General features: G+C 43.4%; 1 protein-coding gene across 14 annotated transcripts in view; it reads left to right on the plus strand.

Moving 5' to 3' along the window:
• Window positions 1–20,471, plus strand: part of RABGAP1L (RAB GTPase activating protein 1 like) — a 758,000-nt gene that overhangs the window by 724,048 nt on the left and 13,481 nt on the right. For 8 of the 14 annotated variants that reach the window (XM_043568487.1, XM_043568489.1, XM_043568488.1 and 5 more), the window contains 3 exons: window positions 2,025–2,117; window positions 12,746–12,856; window positions 19,884–19,988. In XM_043568487.1, coding sequence (XP_043424422.1) covers window positions 2,025–2,117; window positions 12,746–12,856; window positions 19,884–19,988 — 309 coding nt within the window. Of the gene's footprint in view, window positions 1–2,024; window positions 2,118–2,310; window positions 2,615–7,903; window positions 8,985–12,745; window positions 12,857–19,883; window positions 19,989–20,471 lie in introns of those variants that run through there. The other 6 variants (XM_043568490.1, XM_043568491.1, XM_043568492.1 and 3 more) reach the window with 2 other exon arrangements.

Here is a 20,471-nt window from a genome sequence, read left to right on the forward strand (position 1 = left end):
TGGTGCTTCCCTCTCTTTTGCACTCTGGTTGGTCGGGTGGACTGTTGAAGGTCTCTGGAGATGGAGTAAGACAAAATCAGTGTCTCCTGACACTTGCCAGCAGTGGTTTTGCGATTCAGTGACACCCTGAAAAATGTCCTTACTTCTTGCTCGACTGGGGAGATATTCCCCCATCAGCCAGATGAATATTGTCATCATGTGGTTGTTGAATTATGATAATCCACTGTCTCAAATTTGGACTGAGTTTGTGCAACTTCCCAGGTGTGGTAAGAAGCAGGTAATTCCAGTATTTCAGAGTGCTCCTGGATGGAACAGAAGAATTAGAGTAAGATGGGGCAGGACACATGGCGTCTCTGCTTTGTATTTAACACATTCTCTGGCCAGATTCTCACACACTAATTACATGTTTTTTAAATACCATATTTTGAACTTGACAAGAAACACTCTATTGAGAGAGCCTCGTCTGGGCCAATGTCTTAAATGGGTATCATGACACAGTGACTTAAGTAGGTGTCATGACAGTTACTGAGGAGCATCAACGCACATCCCTGCCTTCAAGTTCCTAAGAATCTAGAAAAATAACACATTCATTATCTTTAAAAAAAATTAGGCAAACCTTTTCTTCCTCTCAAGTCACTTACTTGAAGACCTAAACATTGAATAAAGATTTTGATGTTGAAAGGAATTCCATCATTTTGATTGTTCAAGGAAAGCCTAAAAGTAGACTTCATCTGTTATATGGAATATAAGAGGTTATAATACGTTAATTTTATTGAATACTTTTAAAAAACGATTAAAAAAAATATCCAGGAACTGGGGCACCTGGGTAGCTCAGTCAGTTAAGCATCTGACCTCAGCCCAGGTCATGATCTCACGGTTCGTGAGTTCAAGCCCCCGTCGGGCTCTGTACTGACAGTGCAGAGCCTGGAGCCCGCTTCGGATTCTATGTCTCCCTCTCTCTCTGTCCCTGCCCTGCCCCTACTCACACTCTGTCTCTGTCTCTCTCAAAAATAAATAAACATTAAAAATAATAATAATAATAATAATAATAATAATAAATATCCAGGAACCACACAATATTTTAGATACTTTGCCTGTGTTACAGCACTTAATTCTCCTGACAGACAGTTTGAAGGAGAAATGTATTTGCCTGGCATGTTACAGATGAAGAAATTCAGGCTAAGAGAGTAAGTTAAATACCTGTTTGCCAAGAGGTTTCATAGTTAATAATAAAAAAGGTAGGCATTCAGACTTTGATCCATCTAGTGCCAAATTCTATGACCTTTATACTATGTTAAGTTTATTTGTTTATTTTTAGAATTTGAAGATTCTGTAAGATCTAGTCTTTTTCCAGTAAACAGACTACTGTCTTTTAAAGATGACACAATTTTAGCAAGAAATAGATGAGTCGTTTCGATGATTTTCTATTATCTCATTACAGCACAATGATTCTGTTATTTCTTGGGAGTTTTCAGTGACACACTTTAGAATCTTCTTTCTTGCTGGATGGTATATTGACTATTTAAGTATGTTTTTGTTGCTCAGTTTTTTTATTTTTATAAAATAATTTTCATTTTTAACCTGGTAGAAGGCTATGAATGAATGTTACTTAAAAGTATTTAGAGTTAATAGCACTGTTTGATACATTTACAAGAAAAGTTGTGACGTAACAATATTGCAGAACAGAAATGGACGGACTGTAGCCCATGTTTGTAAATAAAGTGTTGTTGGAACACAGCCACTCTGATTTGTTTATGTGTCACTTGTGGCAGCTTTTTGTGCAGTAACAACAGAGTAGGGAAGCCGTGACCTAGACTATGTGGCCCACCAAGCCTAAAATACACTATCTGGACCTTTACAGAAAAAGGTTGCAGATTCTTGCTCTAGAGTCTAGACTTCTTCCCCCTCTCCTTTGAGTTGGGTGTGCTCCATTAGAATGCCAGAGACTTAAGTGGGAAACACATCAGAAAATGTTTTCCTAAAGAATCGCCTTGTCTAACGTGCTTTTTCTCTAATCTCTGCAGGTACCGACCAAGAAACTGAAGAAATATGAGAAAGAATATCAGACAATGCGAGAGAGTCAGCTGCAACAAGAAGACCCAATGGATAGATACAAGGTATGGGCGGCAGGGGTCACCCGTCAGAGCAAAGTGCCTTCTGCACCCTAAGGTCGCAGTAAGTGTGGCAAGTTCAGTGTCCTCTGCTCCCTTTTGATTGACTTAGATGCTCTCTGACCATGATAAATGTCCAGGTATGTTTTCGTTTCAGGAAACTCTTGAGTAGCCAACCATAATATTTCTTTTCTTTCAGTTTGTATATTTGTAGGAAACTCCACCTGTTGCATTTATACTGGGAGTCTTCATAAGAAGCTGAGAGAAAGAGAGGGGAAAAAGAAAGAAAGTGGCTATCGACTACTTTCAAAAATGAGAAAAAAAGGAAAATGGCAAAGTACTGTTTTAGCTGTGCGTGGTCACATCCACAAAGACTGTTAGAAGGTGAACTGTTCCAAGACTGGCACCAGAATGTTTCAGACTTTCCTCTGTCTGTGGCAAATGTTAAAAGTACAAACTCATTTGGAAGGAAAAATAAAACCCACAAAGGTTAATGGAGCACAGTATTGGTGTTTGTTGCAACATTTATTTCCACAAATTTATGAGAAACAAGTGACATTTCACTACAGTATGCAGTTTCAGAATCAGAGTGATTTCAATTTAATATCTTAGTTAACTGTAGTATTTTATTTTCCATGGGGCCATTCACAGAGATCGATCTCTTCAGTGGTAATTAGCAACACTGTTCCCATGATGCAGTGTTGGGGAAACACTGATTTTGAACTTATTTTTTCCAACTGTAATATTATTGTCCCTTGAATATGTTTTTAATCCCTCAGATTCCTACAGGTGCATAATGGTTCCCTCCCTCTGCATGTCAGTAACATTAGGATTAGAGAATATTGCATTTTCACACAGAGCATCACCAATGCCAGAATAGCCTACCAGATAATATACTGGGGTCGCATTGTCAGATCGCCCACAACAGGGTGACTTGTACCTCTGTGACTCCGGTTGCCTTTATGTGGTCGGAAACACATGGGCAGCTGTAGTCAAAGAACGGCTTGTCCTCGCTGCTGAACTGAATAGCGCGGGGGTGGGGGGCTCGGAGTGGGGTGTGGCGGCAGCAGTATGTGGATTTTGTGGTCAGGCCTGAGTTCAAATCCTGGCTTTCAAAAAACAAAAACACCATCATAGGATTTGGAATCCACATTAGGGGTTTCAATATCTACCCCGTTGTTCAGCAGCTTGGGCTGTTGGTGAACTTCTTCCTCCTCTGTAAAGCATGTAGCTTAGGCATTTCCTTGAATGACTTGTAAAGATGAGGGATTTTGTGTGTCACGTACCTAGCACGTGGTTGGTGTTCGATAAACGGTTGTTATTAGCCTCACTAGGCCAACTCCTCCAATTACCCAGCTGTGACTAGAGTCATAGCCCCTTTGGGGGTCTGTTCCTCCAGTCCCCCACTTCCCCATTTCACATTTCTCCCAAGTAGTATTGCTGCCCCATAACCTGACGTTTCTCTCCTTGTTTCTCGAACTGGCTACAGGAGTGATAATAAGATTCCCCCGTACTGCTGTGGCAGATAACTGTTAACGCTTAAGGTGCTCACAGAATACAGTTTGCAGCTAATTCCCACCACCACCACCTCCCAATAAAACCAGTTTTCACGTAGCTCATGTAGCATGCTGCTTTAAAAAGGCTTGAAGCAGTAATTATAAAATATTCTTAAGGATCCAAAACGAAGCCCTCCTACTGCTGGTATCATTCTAATTTTCTTAGTTGCCATCAAATAAAATCTGGGAAGAATGCTTTAAAATAGAAGAGAGGAAAACGGAAGACTCAAGTTATATATTTAAAATCCGTCTGGGGCTGAACTGGGTATTGCTTCTTTAATCCTTTTTGTGTCAGAGTAGATCTGTACAAACGGCACAAGGCTTATTATGTTTTAAAAAGTACTTATCACACATTAAGACCGTTAGTGTGTGCCAGTTTTACTGAGGGACCAAAGTGAAATTAAACTTTTTGTTTTTGTTTTGAAAACAGACACTACTTTTGAGTGTGATGGCCTGTTCTTCGTACACATAGCAGATACCCTCTATAGCTATTTATTTATTTATTTATTTATTTATTTATTTATTTATTTATTGTAATAGCTTGTCAGTACATCTAACTAATATTCCTATACCCCTTTAATAATAGCTGAACATTAATATTGGCGATATACTTGATAAAGTTATAATCCTCAAATTATAATCACATTTTCAAGGTGACAGTTGACAACATAGTTTCCAACCATTAACAGATTTGTTCTTTCAGATAGGCAGTTAAGAAGCTAGTGAAAATTGCCTGAAAGTAGGAAAGTGTTCTAGGAAATACCACTTAGCATCTTCTGACTTTAGTCCAGTCAAGAATAAGATCTGTGTCCCCGGCATGAGCACTTTATAATTCATAGATCTTGGGCTGGGAACCTAGTGTTGCATAAATTCTTAACAATAATTTAGAGGCATCATCATGGGCATCCAGCCAGAAGTCCTACCTGCCAGCTCACTAACAACCCCTCCTCACCCATGAAGATCCATATTGCTTAAAATGCCACGTCTACCCCCTAGCTTACTCTATGGCAAGGGAGTTAGGAAAGTTGTGTCACTTTTTTTTTTAAGAGCCCATAAATGTCATACATACAATAAAATATTCTGAGAGATTTTTCAGTTTGATGCTGTTTCTCTCGGCAAACAAAAAGGGCTCTTGCGTGGAAGCCAGAGATAGGATTAAAGACTCAACAATGAGGAGGTCACATTCTGGCTGTGTCCAAATATGTGTTTTGTGTCTATTTTTATGGCATATGCAGATACCTACATTTTCAAGTTATGTCACCAAACACACCTGAATCTAACACTGAAATCTCAACCACAAAGAAAGAGATGAATTATGTTGGTGTAAGTTTAAATTTTAGAACCCCTAAACACAAAAATCTTCTGGAATTAGGCGAGTGGTGATGGTCGTACAGCTTTCTGAATATACCAAAACCACTGAATTGTGCATTTTAAAAAGATGAATGTATAGTATATGAATTACATCTCAAAAAGAAAAAATAATCCCCAAGTAAAATGTTTCAAGAAGATTGACATCCAGCCTGCCATCTTCTTTTCATAGATCCCAAGTGACACCAGAGGTGCCTATACAGAAGCCATACTTACGGGAGGGAGATCTTTCTGTCCGATTTGGAGCTAATTAATGACTATAAATCCTGTGTGTGCTCCTATTTATAGGGGACAGTGGGTGGAATATTCATTTTTGTACATAAATATATATGCACCCAGACATAAACATATACAAATATGTGCACACAGTGGGCCACCTGGTGTTGGCTTCAGTTTGCGTTTGAAACTCAGCTGTATCATGACTTCCTATGGTCTCTGGTGTAGCTGCTCTGCTTATCTTCGTGACTAGATTCCAAGACACAAAAAAGAAACTTTATTGTGAGAAGAATATGGAACATTTATTCTAAACGTCTTTTATTGTCCTTCTTAAGTTTGACCTGGACATATTTGTGCAGTGGTATTTATCTACTCTGAGACGTTGGTTTGTAAATTAATTTATTTCAAACGAAGTGAAATTCAGACTGAAGGTTTGTCCATAGAAATACGTCATCTACATTTTCATTTTCATACAAGCCCCCAGAAAACAAACGAATATGTGTAGCTGTTTTAGTATATTTTAAAATTTAGTAGCCAAGCCCCTAATAAGTAATTACCAACTCTAGGAATTATAATACTATTTTCAGTTTTAAGGAGATGAATTGTTTCTGTTGAGGGAAAGTTAGTTTTCTAACAATGTAATCTGACAGCACCTTTTAGAGAATTGCAGCCTTCATCTACTTCTGGAAGATGGGATGCTTTCCTTGTTTAATTAAAGAACTACCTGCACAAATGTGGGTTAAGCCTTAAAAAGCACAACTAATTAATTGAATTCAGCGAGTCTCCCAAAGCATAATGAAGATTATGTTATCACCTATTTGAGATGAGCAACTCCTAGAAGGAATCAGGAATGCTCAAACTCTCTTGAGTTGGGACACAGAGTATTATCTGTCATTTCTAATTGAAGTATCTTAGCCATGTTTAGTATAATTAAATTTAGAATGTTTCATTTCTTTCATGAGGTTAGAAATAGTAATTCTCTTACCAAAGTGTAACTCAAACAGGAAGAAAATAGTTCCTCCAAGTGTACAAAAAGTTTGTCTTGCACATACTAATTTTTGTAGATCAGTCGTCCCTGCATGTAATTTTGTTTTAATTTTTTTTAACGTTTATTTATTATTGAGAGACAGAGAGAGACACAGCATGAGCATGGGAGGGGCAGAGAGAGAAGGAGATACAGAATCCGAAGCAGGCTCCAGGCTCTGAGCTGTCAGCACAGACCCCGACGCGGGGCTCAAAGTAAAAACTCGCAAGATCACCACCAGAGCTGAAGTCAGACGCTTTACTGACTGAGCCACCCAGGCATCCCATCCCTGCATGTAATTTAAAATTAAACTAAACTATTTAATTATACTTGGAAGAAACAATACAAAAATATGAAGTGAAGCTTACTTGTACTTGCATTATTTGCCATCCTTCCATAGCCAATGAAATAACAGACAAGTTACCACTTTTGTTTTTAACTTGTCAAGTGAAACAAGTTTAAATTTTGCTAGACTTCTAACCTGGGGGGGGCGGGGGGATGGCTCTCCTTTCTCTTACTGTGTTGGGCATTTCCTTACAGTCAAGATAAGCGAATCCATCTTTGAAAAATGTTTTTCTTCCAATGAAAATAAACATTTTGCTAGTTTTCCTCATTAGCGAGACTGTCATTGGCTTTTGGAAATATTTATGTTTATGAAATAATGTGCTTTTAATGAGTAGTAATAGTCAAGAGCATGGTTTCCATCTGCCTGTGATAACTTCCTGATAAACTTCAGAAGGCTGCCACTCATTTTGAGCATGGATAATCCAGTGAACTCATTGTTGTAAGACGGTGGAAATTGCCAGCCTAAGCCCTGTTGAGGATTCTTGAGCAAACTGGCTAAGAAGGAACAGGTGGTTTCTGATGATGCCTGTTCGCTGATTGAGTTATACCTACTACTTGAGGGAAGCAAAAATGTTATGCATATTAAGAATCTCTAAGTAGGCTTATTGATGACCTCCAGAATGAATTCTCCAAAAAATGTATTCCATTTTTAGTAAGTTTTGCTTCCTGTTAAAGTAGTAGTACCTGAGAAAAATTGCGTCACACTGACACGTTTTGACATTATCGGTAAGCCGTTTTCTTTTTTAGAATTTGATTTGTATGCTAGAGCAGGGCTGCAAACTACGGCCCGTGGGACGCATCGGCCCACGGCCTGTTTTTGTAAATAAAGTTTTCTTGGAACACAGCCACACCCCTTGTTTATTCATCATCATCTAGGACTGCTTTTGCACAACAGTGGCAGAGTTTGAGTAGTCTCAACAAAGACCATGTGGCCTGCAAATCCTACAGTGCTTAGTGTCTGGCCATTTACATGAAAAGTTTGTTGACCCCTGTGCTAGAGTATAATCTAAGACTGGTTTTTTATTTTTTATTTTATTTTTTTTTCAACGTTTATTTATTTTGGGGACAGAGAGAGACAGAGCATGAACAGGGGAGGGGCAGAGAGAGAGGGAGACACAGAATCGGAAACAGGCTCCAGGCTCCGAGCCATCAGCCCAGAGCCTGACACGGGGCTCGAACTCACGGACCGCGAGATCGTGACCTGGCTGAAGTCGGACGCTTAACCGACTGCGCCACCCAGGCGCCCCTAAGACTGGTTTTTTAAATGCTGGAAAAACTGCAGTCTGGTTAGCCAACTGCCAGTTAGTTATTACTGACGAGATTTTGGTTTTAGTTTGACATTTAAATTTTAAAAAATTTCTACCAGAATGATAAAATAGGATATGTTGGGTAAAGAAAGAGTGTAAAATGATTTCAGATATCCAGATTTTTCTCTGTCAAATCTTCATTTGCAGACAACGTAGGCATTGAAACATTTATCTGTAGGCATTTGTCTTTGGATGTCAAAAAGCTGTTTGCTGAGGTGGGATGCTGATAATTATCAACTCTGGAAAGAATTACCCAAAGGAAAATATGTGAGAGTGGAGTGCGTTGTTGCAAATAAAACCGTGCTGGATCTTTTAGGAAAACATTTCCTCCTGACCCTTAAATGTCTCTAAAAACATGTGCCAAGAATTCATTCTAGCAGCAGACGACACACCCAAAATGCTGAGCTTGACTCCACGGAGCTGCCTCTTTCCCCGTCACTTTTTCCTGTAAGGCTTAGTTTATTTTCTTCTGAATGCCGGTTCACGTTTCCCTGGTTTCTCACGGAATAAATGACGTTCCCCATCCCTCGCCCCGCCTCACCCACCGCCCAGCCCCCAAGACGCAGAAGACCACTAGAAACGTTCCCCTCCCTGGCCATTTCATTCTGTTGCCTGAAGATGAACTGTTCGGCAAGGCTTCTGACCTTGTCACAGGAGGAAGTTCCTCCCACCCAGCTTTGGTAACACGGTCTAAACAACTCACACCGGAGCGGCTAATAGTTCCACAGGCAGCGTTTCCATCAGCACGCGAACTGCAGATGGCAGCGTGGACAGGGAGGGGCTTCGTCTTCCTGAGTTGAGACTTGCCCGCTGGCTGCCTCAAGTGTACTTTCTTCCAGCGAATGTTTGCAGTCAGAGAGAGAGCTTGGAGTAAATGACGCTCTCAGGAAAAACAAAATAGCAAACCGGCCTCGACAGGGGTCTGCTTTTGTGACTGCCGTTTGGTAAATGTATCAGTAGGTGTGCAATTTCATTGGATATTCTGTTTTGTTTTTTTTTTTCAATTGTCTTTGTACCTATGATTGAAAACGGTAGTTGGTCTATGACTGTTGAGGAGGTAAGTTTTTTTTGTTTTTTTTTTTTAATCTGTGTGTGTCTGTGATACCGGCGTCTGTCTGTCTGAAAAATGCAGTATCCTCCTCCCAGAAGTTACTGAGCAAACTTGCCCGGCTGTTCGGCTCCCATGCCAGTGGGGGAGGGCACCGAGGAGGACAGCGTCGTCCGCCTTCTGTTCAGGTGATGTCAGGATGTGCAGGACGGAGGACGTTTCCAGCGGTGCGGTGTGAGGGTTCCGGGTTCTGTAGCTGGCTCTCCCGCAGGCTTCTCGGAGCGGAGAGGGGAGCCGTCTGCCTGCGGGGCCGACCGGCTGGGCACAGCTGGGCACAGCTGCCGGCGCGAACCAGGCTCGCGGCTGACCCCCCGGGCGCTGGCGGGCGGGCCGCCCTCGGGGACCTCGCAGGATGAACCTGGCCTGTCCAGACGGAACTTTCTGCTCCGTCGGGGCAGCAAGGCGAACCGTTTGGCGCCTCAGTCAGTTGCGGGGAACACAAGCTTTGCCCCTCGGGAAGGGCTGCCACAGACAGCCGAGCAAGAAAGCCGGCTGGACCCCTCGGTGAGCGCGGGCCGGGCCCTGCGCAGGGACCCTCCACCTCGCCGGGGAGCAGTGCCTCTGCGGTGCAGGGAGGACTTTGGAGGACGATGCTGCATTTTCGGCCCCACGGCTTGCTTTCCCACGTGTCTGCGCGCAGCGCGGGCGTCACCTTCCCCCTGTGCTGCTTGCTGTGTGCCACACGCCCAACTGAAGCTTCTGCTAAAGCCGAGCCAGCAGGTGCGCCCCTGAGGCGGCTGTGCTTCCTAGGGACCCTTAGACGCTCACAGCTCCCCCCAGATCTGTCCCCTGGCCACCGCCTCCACCCCCGTGACGCACCCGCGTGCCACAGGCGCAGTAAGGGGAACTTGCCGGTCCGCACTCCGGCGGAGCTCCTGCCTCTTCTCAGATAACATCAGGCGTCAGGCCTTTATCTCCAAGCATCGGTGAAGTACCACCTGCTGCATCTTGAAAATACTTGGAACAGAGTGCTCTTCCCTGTGCGATTTCCTCTGCAGGTTATTTGCACTCCCCCGGAAGCGTATGTCGCTGTGACCTGAAAAACGGGTAGCTGCCACGTGGTCACTGGTGGTAAATGACTGTAATCTAAGTAAGAGTTGAGCGGACTCTGCAGTTTGGAATCCCGCAAGTAGGATTTCAGTGGGAACCGGACGCCTAATTCAGGAATAGGTATCAGAGTAGCATCCTCGTGGTCTCTCGGAGGGACTGGTCAAGAAAGAGAAAAATCGCTCCTGGGCCCCAGTGGTCTGCTTTGTGAACTATGTTGTGAAAAAAAGGGGCTCGGTATTGCTGCTTGTTCCCCGTGAGGAGGACACGGATTGGAAAAGTTTCCGAAACCCCCCCCCCCCCCGCTTTTTTTATATATAATTCTCAGCTTTCTACAGATATGCAAGTTGGTTCCACGAAAAGGGATATTTAGACAAATCAGGGTAGAAGACTGACTCTCTGGCCTCTGCTAGAATTTGGATTGCTTCAGCAACGGTTGAAAGATTGAGCTGTAGATGCCCTTGATTTATATACTAGTGTCTCCTTTTATTACACTTCTGTGGAGGTTAGAACTTCTATAGATTGAGGGGACTGCCAGAACTTGATGAGTGCAATGTGCCCTACAAATATGTACACAGTCTTTGCAGGGATATCTTGGGAAAGCGTTCGTGGCAAGGCCATGCATTGGGGAGGTTACGTTGTATCTTGGTCAAAAAACGAAGATCCAGTATGGTTTCTGGTAGAATATGAGCTTCTAACAGGAGTGGACTTCTAAAAAGTTCTCATTTGGGCAGTTTATCCTTTTCAACGGAATTGAAATTCCGAATGACTTTTAATTTTTTTAAACAACATTTTAAACACCTGTGTTGTGTATTCATTGTAGAAAACTTAGAAACATTTGTAAAGTACAAAGGCAACCATAAAAATAAATCTACCTACAATTAATAGTGTCATTTATGTTGTTAGGAAAATGAGATTTTCTAGTTACTTGTCTTTTTTACTTCTGTTAGGTGGCTTAAGCATTTCTTTCATCATTAGATATTTTTTCCCTTAATTTTAACACTGCATGGAATTCTATTATGAATTTATTTAAAAGTATTTAAGAGATTTTGAACTGTTTTTATCTACTTCCATAGATTTCTTTTTCAGAAATGTTTTGGTGGGGCGCCTGGGTGGCTCAGTCAGTTGAACGTCCGACTCTTGATTTTGGCTCAGGTCGTGATCTCAAGGTTCTTGAGTTTAAGCCTTGAGTTGGGCTCTGCGCTGACAGCTCGGAGCCTGTGTGGGATTCTCTCTCTCCCTCGCTCTCTGCCCCTCCCCCGCTCACGCTCTATCTGTCCCTCTCAAAATCAATAAACAAACATTAAAAAAATGTTTTGGCATTCCCCAGCTATCCCACTCTTCCTTTTCCAAAAGAGAAGACAGAAATAGACCCTGCGGGCTAGTTCTAGTCAACACGCACGTTCATCCTTTAACCTCCCCACTGGCCCTGCCGGGGGGACCCTCTACCTCCATGGAAGTCTTGGGCTCTGCCCTCACCATCGGTTTCTTAGCCCTTCTTTAAAAAACAAAAAGAAAAACAGCAACTAGGCTCTCTTTTTCCCATGTAACCAATCCTGGGTTGTTCTGTGGAAGATAAGAGCCATCCACCCCACACGCTGTGCTGTGACATGCTATCTTCCGGGGCATAGATGAGTCTTCTGGCTGTGTGGCACTGCTTTGTCTGAGTTTCTGCCGCCCCTGCAGAAAACACCATTAGGAGTATAAATCTGAAAAACAGGAAGGTCTCATCGCATTGAAGTCTTTCCTGTCAGCTCTCTGAATCTCCTGTAACTGCTAACAGTAGCAAAAACAAAAACAAAATAACCACTTTTGATACTTTGGAGTGGAAGACAGTAAATTGCCCTTCTGAAAATCCACGTGAATGTACAGAATGTAACTTGGACCTTTCATCATATAACTTTGTTTCAGTTTTTCCTGGGAGTTCAAGAGGAAAAAAAAAACCAAACAAACAGCCCAGTGATTTTTTTTACCCAGAACCTCTTAATCTGAAGTTTTAAAAAACACCCAAACAAATATTTAGAGACATTGTCGTAAGGACTGTTGCTCTTTACTAATAGAAAAACTGGTGTTCAGGAAGCTATTTTTACCCCAAGAATGGAAATGTCTGTTGATAGCAAAGTCACCGACCCCTATCCTGATTCTGGAGTTAGTGCTCTTAATTAAACATATTCCATGAATTTGAATTCTGATACTAGACAGACGACTTGAAGAAATATCTAGAGGTTCCCCCCATTTCACCCCTTCTATGTTGTGCCATTTTCCTTGAGGTCAAGGGTGGGATTATTGTGCACGCCTCAAACAGAGAAGGTCCCGTGTCTGTGCTCTAGGTCTAGATGAAAATGTCACAGGACTGGGGATATGTGGGGAGATTTTGCCTTTTGTGGCACGTGTTTTATAACGAAGCCTTTTCTAAGGATGCCTGTAAGGGACAGTTGCAAGTCTCACGGGGTAGAGAACCGCATCTGCACTGCTAGCTTGACTCACTGTCGTTTCCCAGACGGCAGCCCTGCGTCCCTGTGCCACTCGCGCCTTCTCCTTTCTTCACCTTTCAGAGGTTCACTTTGTTGTCGTTGGCTTGTGTTTCCTCCCCAGCCCCCTTGGCCTCTGCTAGTACGTCCAGGTGCTAATGCCCGCCTCTGGCTGTCGCTCTTTTCCTGCAGAGGGAGAACCGGAGACTACAGGAGGCCAGCATGAGGCTGGAACAGGAGAACGATGACCTCGCCCATGAACTGGTCACCAGCAAAATTGCTCTGCGAAACGACTTGGATCAGGTAAACTTGGTTGACCTCCCACCGTGACGACCTCCTCAAGGGTGAGGACTGAGTGGCGCCCACCACGGTCCCTCTGGGGCTCACGCTGTGCTTGATACCGACTTGGCTGCCTGTTGGATGGAGGGACGGGCGATGGGGCGGGAGGGGGCAGCTTGTGCTGATGGGAGAGGGCGGAAGACGCGGAGCCTGGAGCCTTTGAGAACGGAGGGTTTGGGCTATTTCCAAACAGCGTGTGCGACGTATTTTTTTTTATAACTCTCAACTTCTCTGGTGTCTCTTCTCTTCATTGGTACTTTTCCTAAGCCGAGGGCTGCCAGCATAATTACCCAGAGATATTAGTCACCAAGAGTATACGGATGCCCTTCAAACATTGGAGGGCACTTCTTTTTGTGGAACAAAAAGAATTCTCAGCTACAATAAATGTGAAGATTTTATATGAAGTATGTACATTAAGACGTATGTCCTGTTGGATTGGGAGGCGTTCTAGTGGCTACTAAGGGCCAAGGCCGCCTGGGTGTGAATCCTGGCATTACCGTTTACTAACCCCGTGACCCTGGGCGGTTCGGACCCTGCCTGTGGGTTTTGAATAAGGCAAAGCACTTGAACAGTGTGAGTTCCAAAAATGTTAGCTGTTGCTAGAAGACCTTAAATCGTTCAGCTTCCCTGGTTCTTTCCACCAGTACCGACAGCTTTAGGACTTCCTGTTTTCTGTTGCTAGTGTTTTCAACGACAGTTGGCAAGATGGAAGGAGTCTTGTGCAGATTTAAAATTATCCCTCTTTTCTGACTTAAAAAGTGATTACTCCCAACAAATGGTGCCAGGGTCAGAAAAACTGAGCCTTGTACTGTTGAACCTGTAACAAAACAGAGGCGTTACTTGTGTTCTAACTGCTCGTGGACAACATTTAAAATACACACCTAATGATATGAATATGATTAAATGTTTGAGATGGAAGAGTTTGTTAAATGTTTACAAATGGTCCCTGCCTCAACTCCTTGTTCCCATACTAATTTTGCGGTTCCAAAGTTTCAGCCACAGGAAGATGGGCAATAAGACGACTATTAAGGAAAATCGTGCTAAAGGGGGAGAAGGGGAAGCTGAAGGAATCCACACTAGACAGAGTTTAAAAATAAAACAAACTCTGCTGTGGGGACACAGGATGTAGAAGGTAGAAAAGCAGCCTGGTTAAGGGGTGGGGGCGGGGTGGCCCCTTTCACCGCAGAACTGCTCAGCCAGGCTGTTGGGAAGTTATTAGAGATGGTGTGAAAAATGCGTGAGTAGGAGAGCGAGAACCAAAGAAGACAGAGGGCCTCCGCTCCAGCAGGGCTATAACCAGCCTGACCTTGGCTGGTACATTTATGTATTAATGAGACTATGGTGGTGAGTCAGTACTGTGATGAAATTCTTGTTTCATATTAGCTCTCCTAACAGCCTGACTCACATTTGATTCTGTCATTTTGAATCTTGTATCCATTAATAGTTTTCTTACGATGGATAGCTAAATGAAAAAGCGCTCTAAGCAGTTGGGCTCTGCGGGGATGTGGTGAGATTCACTAGAGAGAGTTGTACATTGAAAGTTGTGCGGGAAGTGTATTTGATATTCTCTATCAAGCCCTTAAACGGATTAAAAAGTAATGAAATGAAATATCCACTGAGTGTCTACTATGCACCGAGGACCATATTTAGGACTTTCATAGCATTAGCTTATTTAATCTCACTAATGACTTGACTCCATCAAGCAGGGATTATTTTAATCTTGCATTTAAAAATGAGGAAAATGACATATACACTCTGACTTGGAAAACCATGCTAACAGAGACCTGATCAGAAATATGTGTGCAAGATTGTTAACTACTTGTGTCACTTGGAAGAATAAAAAGTGGAAATAATGCCTATGTCCAATAGAAAGGGAGAATGAAAGTATATCTGTAAAATGTCTTCTTGGAATTGTTCTTCAAAACAGGGAAGATGGTGTTATAATAATATTTTTGTAAAACCATATATTTATCTGTATATAATGCTTGCATCTAAATAGCAAGGGATATGGCTGGCATGGGGCAGTCATGTTAGGAAAGAAAGCTGAAATATGCTTCAAAAGGAAAAACGCCTACAAGAAAATACATCAAAATATTAGTACTAGATATCTCTGGGTGATAAGAGTAAATCTAATTTGGGGTGCCTGGGTGGCTCTGTCGGTTAGGTGTCCAACTTCAGCTCATGTCATGATCTCACACTTTGTGAGTTCAGGCCCCACATCTGGCTCTCTGCTGTCAGTACAGAGCCCACTTCAGATCCCCTGTCCCCCCACCTCTCTCTCTCTCTCTCTCTCTCTCTCTCTCTTTCTCTCTCTCTCTCTCTCTCTGCCCCTCTCCCACTTGGGCTCACATTCTCAAAAATAAACATTAAAAAAAAAAAAAGTAAATTTGGGGCACCTGAGTGGCTCAGTCGGTTAAGCATCTGACTTCAGCTCAGGTCATGACTTCGAGGTTTGTGAGTTTGAGCCCCGCCTTGGGCTCTGTGTTGACAGCTCGGAGCCTGGAGCCTGTTTCAGATTCTATGTCTCCTTCTCTCTCTATCTCTCCCCGACTTGTGCTCTGTCTCTCTCTATCAAAAATAAATAAATGTAACAATTTTTTTTAAAAGAGTCAATTTAATTTTTACATTCATCTTTATACATTTTTTTTCAGTTATTTTATCTTTTATAACACCTTAAATACTTAACCACCCTTGGTTAAGTAATAATATGCATTATACCTTTTTAAAAAAATTTTTTTCATGTTTACTTATTTATTTTGAGAGAGAGCTCGATCAGGGGAGGGGCAGAGAGAGGGGAAGACACAGGATCTGAAGCTGGTTCCAGGCCCTGAGCTGTCAGCACAGAGCCGGATGCGGGGTCGAACTCAAACTGTGAGATCATGACCTGAGCTGAAGTTGGAGGCTTAACCGACTGAGCCGCCCAGGTGCTCCTATACCTTTTTAATAATCAGAAAAATATATATTACTTAAAAAATATTGCACCACCAAGAAAATCCATTTTGTGGATCAGTCTGGAAAGACTGCTACATGGACACTCCTGAAATAATTGACTATTGAGCACCTGGGTAGATGGCTCATGTAGATACTCGATACTAGTCCCTGGAGAAAAGATTCCTTGGTTCCTTCATTTTTGCCTCTTTCTCTTATTTCCTCCCTTTTTAAAAGAGTAAGACCTGGCCCCTGCCTGTTGAAACTTATCATCTAAGTGAAAGAATTCAAAAACTGCTATGTCATGCATATTTCCTCCTAACATCTGATTTTGCCATTTCTGCCTGAGCGGGGTTTATTTGCCTGTCAAAAAGCTGTCTGTGCAGTTTAGGTGTCCTGCCCCCCACCCCCCACCCCCAGCCAGGAAGGGCACCAGCCGCACAGAGAAAGCCCAAGCCCCGCCCCCCCTTCACCTGCTTCACTCCATACTTTTCCATTCTCACTTTTATCCAAATCCAATCTCTTCATTAAAATAGCAAAACTTGGGCAGACATTAAACAAACACGAAAGCAGATTGTATTCAAGACAATATGTAAAGCAAACAAGCACTAATTCGGTAATTAGGTGTTCTTTAAAATAAATTATTCCTGGGGCTCCTGGGTGGCTCAGTCGGTTGAGTGTCCGACTTCGGCTCAGATCATGATCTCAAGGCTCGTGAGTTCGAGCCCCGCATCGGGCTCTGTGCTGACAGCTCCGAGCCTGGAACCTGCTTCATATTCTGGGTCTCCCTCTCTCTCTCTGCCCCTCTCCTGCTCATGCTATCTCTCTCTGTTTCTCAAAAATAAGTAAACATTGGGGCGCCTGGGTGGCGCAGTCGGTTAAGCGTCCGACTTCAGCCAGGTCACGATCTCGCGCGGTCCGTGAGTTCGAGCCCCGCGTCGGGCTCTGGGCTGATGGCTCGGAGCCTGGAGCCTGTTTCCGATTCTGTGTCTCCCTCTCTCTCTGCCCCTCCCCCGTTCATGCTCTGTCTCTCTCTGTCCCAAAAATAAATAAACGTTGAAAAAAAAAATTTTTTTTAAAATAAGTAAACATTAAAAAAAATTTTTTTTAAGAAATAAGTAAATAAATTATTCCTTACCCGTGTCATTTTAGTGCCGGCTTTGGGCACCCTGGACACCTGGGCTCTTCATTTTCTCTCTGACACAGCTTTCTGTTTTGACAACTTGCCCTCCATCAGGCGCTTGAAATATGGACTCCTCAGCGATTAAGGGTGTAGAAAGACACAACATCTCCATTTCAGTTTCTGTCGCTGCCTGCCTTCAAGCCCTTCCTGTCATTTCTTGTTCCCAGGGAACAAACAGAAGAGACATACCCAGTAGAAGACCATGCCTAGTCCTTCTAAACAGAGCAAGTTCCGTGTTAGACCAGAAGATGCATGTAATGAGTGGCAAAGTCTTTTGTTTTGTTTTAAATTGGACAACTGGCTTGGCTAGTTCTTTGAGAAATTGGGTCTGGAAGATCCTCATCCCTGATGTGAGAGCTGAACCTTTTGGTCAGGTTATTGGTGGACTTGTGATCAAATCACAAGTCCTCTCTTATGTAGGTCGTAGAAGCCTTAGGTAGTAAGTAGAAGTCTCCACATCAATAAGGCATTATAATATGTGGGTGATTAGAAGACTTAATAGTGACAATAATCTTAACAAATTATGGTGAAGGTTTTACAGTTTGAGTTCAAAGATAGAATTTGAGTATCTGTTTAGTATTACGTCCCTCATTGAACATTAAGGATGACTTCTACTCAAGTATAGAAGACCCAGAAGACTGCTTGTGGAAGGAGAACCAAGTTTTTTCAGATATGGTCCTTTCCTGATGAGCAGCAGAATCTCTCTGACTTTACTATTTAACATAGAGGAGAGACTCTGGATGAAGCTTCCTGGAGAATTCTGGCACTCCTCTCACATGGGACCCGCAGCAATTTCTGCAGATGTTGGAAATATTCCTTTAGTGTTCCAAAACTATAAAATTAAATGTCTAGGTATGGTGTACAATTTAAGAACCTTAAATGTCCAGATAGCATTGACTATTCGAAAATTTACAAAAGGCTAAAAATTGGGGGTGAATCTCTTTAAGAAACCAAACTTAGAATAACATTCACTTTAGAGTGTCATGATGTATATTCTCTTCACAAAATGGAAATTGCTGGGGCTACCGGAAGAGGATCCTTCTTTAGTAGGAGGGCTCTTGCTCAGAAATTCTGGGGTAGAACTTGAGCCAGTGGGTTGAAGTTACAGGGAGCTAGATCTCGGTTAGATTTTTAAGAACATGAAAATGGCCTGTATGGCTGTTCTTCATTCGCTGCTCTGTGACCCTCCATCAGAGACTCGGGGGAGGCACTCCCTGCTTTGACTACAGTCATCTGGCTGGCTGCTCTAGAATTCGCTGTTTTGAATTTCTATAATCTACATGAGATCTCTTATAATTTATGAAGACTTAACTTGCAGCATGTATTTTGCCCACCTCTAATTTTAGGATGTTCTTTCGCTGTGTAGATTTCCTCTATAAAATCCAATGTTATCAGAACAAATTTTAAAGTCTTTAAAAGGGATTTTTTCACCTCAGCTACCCAATAGATGCAAATTATCTGAACACCGAACTGTAACCGTTAGAATATGGGGACATCAGGAACTGGAAGACAGAACAGAGAAGCTGGAATGCCAGGACCCAGCAGACGGTGCTGGCCTGGCCATCTGGATGTGTGGGCGATACGGTGAAACACAGACACAAGGCCACCTGGCCAGTTTTCACAATTACTTGGATAATGTTTTGCTGTTGTCAGCCAGGGATGGCTTCTTCAAATAGCTGCCTCTCCTCTGCATCTGCGGTTTCCTCTACTGAACTCATCCTGTGGCCCTCCGCCACCTCCACTCCACACAGTAGCTTCAGCAGTGACTTGAATGCCACATCCGTTCACTCACCAAGTACTTCCGGAGCCCCTCCCCTACCTGGGGCTGGCCTTGGTGCTGAGGAAATAGCCAGGAGCGAAAGAGACGTGGTTCCTGCCTTCCAGGGCTGAAAGTCTGGTGGGCAGTACAAATAAATCATACATGCATCTTGTCATTACAGATTGTGCTAAGTGCGATCAAGGGAAGTTGGAGAGATTTGAGCAGAGGAACTGATTTAGATGGGGGGTGAGAAGCTGATTGAGATGAGGATGAGTGGGGCAGGGCTCAGGCCTTGCTTTACTGCAGATGTGAACTTGGAGCTGAGACCTCAAGGGTGAGGTGAGGGTCCAGAGTATGCAGTAGGCACCTGTCAACTAAGTTCAATGCACGCACAGTGCTTTCCTGGTTAACTGGACTCTGTATCCAAGTTAAAACCGGAGTATTGTCTCTGAGCTTTTCTTGACCATTCTAGAAACATGGTCTTTTCCATTTGCATTCCTGGTCCATACATCATTTTTCCTCATGGCTATCTCTGTCATGGGTTTTTGGTCTTAATTTCTCCTTGCTGTACTCACTGTCCTGTGGGAGTAGCCTTGTGAACCATTTTACCTCCGCTGGTCTTTGAATTTTCTCACCTGACTGTTGTCCATGGATCAGCCCGTCTCCTCTCTGAGCCCACCCCCAACCCCCTTGCACTAACAGCCAGAAGCTTCCATAGGAGGTTCCATCCAGTCCATCTACATAGTCTCAGAGCGGGTGCTGTTGTGACATCTGAAAACGTGCAAGAAGCGTTTAGAAAGTGCCTGCCCTTTGGTGCCATCCAACTCAGAATTCAGATCATGGCTCTGATATTAGATGTCCGCCCCAGTCAGGTTATTTGCTCCCTCCAGACTTCCCTGTCATTATCTGTAAGATAATTCTTGCTGTGAGGATCAGAGATGGCGTGTGCCAAGCGCCTGCTGTATCGTTGGCATTCAGTGAGAGCAGCCACCCCCGGGTGAGCTAGGAGGGGAGAAACGGCTTTTGGTAGTGACGCAAGAGTCGTAACTAGAGATTAGGTTCGGAGGAAGTATACGCACGCTTCCTTCACCTTTCTTTGTGTGATGTGCTCTGATTTGCAGGCAGAAGACAAGGCGGATGTGTTGAATAAGGAGCTCCTCCTGACCAAACAGAGGCTGGTGGAGGCTGAAGAGGAGAAGAGGAAGCAAGAGGAAGAGACTGCGCAGGTAAAAGGCAGAGGTGGGCTGTTTCTTTACCCAGGAGGATCGGCCCATGGAGCTGATGAATACAATAAGCAGGAAGTAAAATGACACTTACTCTAAATCAAGGGCCACCTTGAAGCAGTACATGTGAGTAGCGTGGGTCTCGACATTTCTTTTGAAGGGCGCTAGAAGACGAGGCCGCGTTTCTACCCTCCAACAGCTCTTAGGAATCTGCCTTGACTCAGATGTCTGGCGAGAGTGTTAAGCTCCCTCTAAGTTTAGTAACTTGGAATTGCGATCCAAGAACCTTGACGAATCCGCAAAGTTTGTGTCGTGTCTCCAAGGTAATTGACTTCAGCAGTATTTTAGGAGGATTATGAAGCGGAAAGCCCACAGAGATCTCTGCTGCAAGCTGTCTCAGTCAGTCACGCCCGATTTTCCTGATTCATGCCTTAGAAGAACATTCCTGGCAGAGCTCTCAACCCTTACTCCTGGGGGGAATAGAAA

Source organism: Prionailurus bengalensis, chromosome E4 (assembly GCF_016509475.1).
Source record: "Prionailurus bengalensis isolate Pbe53 chromosome E4, Fcat_Pben_1.1_paternal_pri, whole genome shotgun sequence".
Classification (NCBI taxonomy): domain Eukaryota; kingdom Metazoa; phylum Chordata; class Mammalia; order Carnivora; family Felidae; genus Prionailurus; species Prionailurus bengalensis.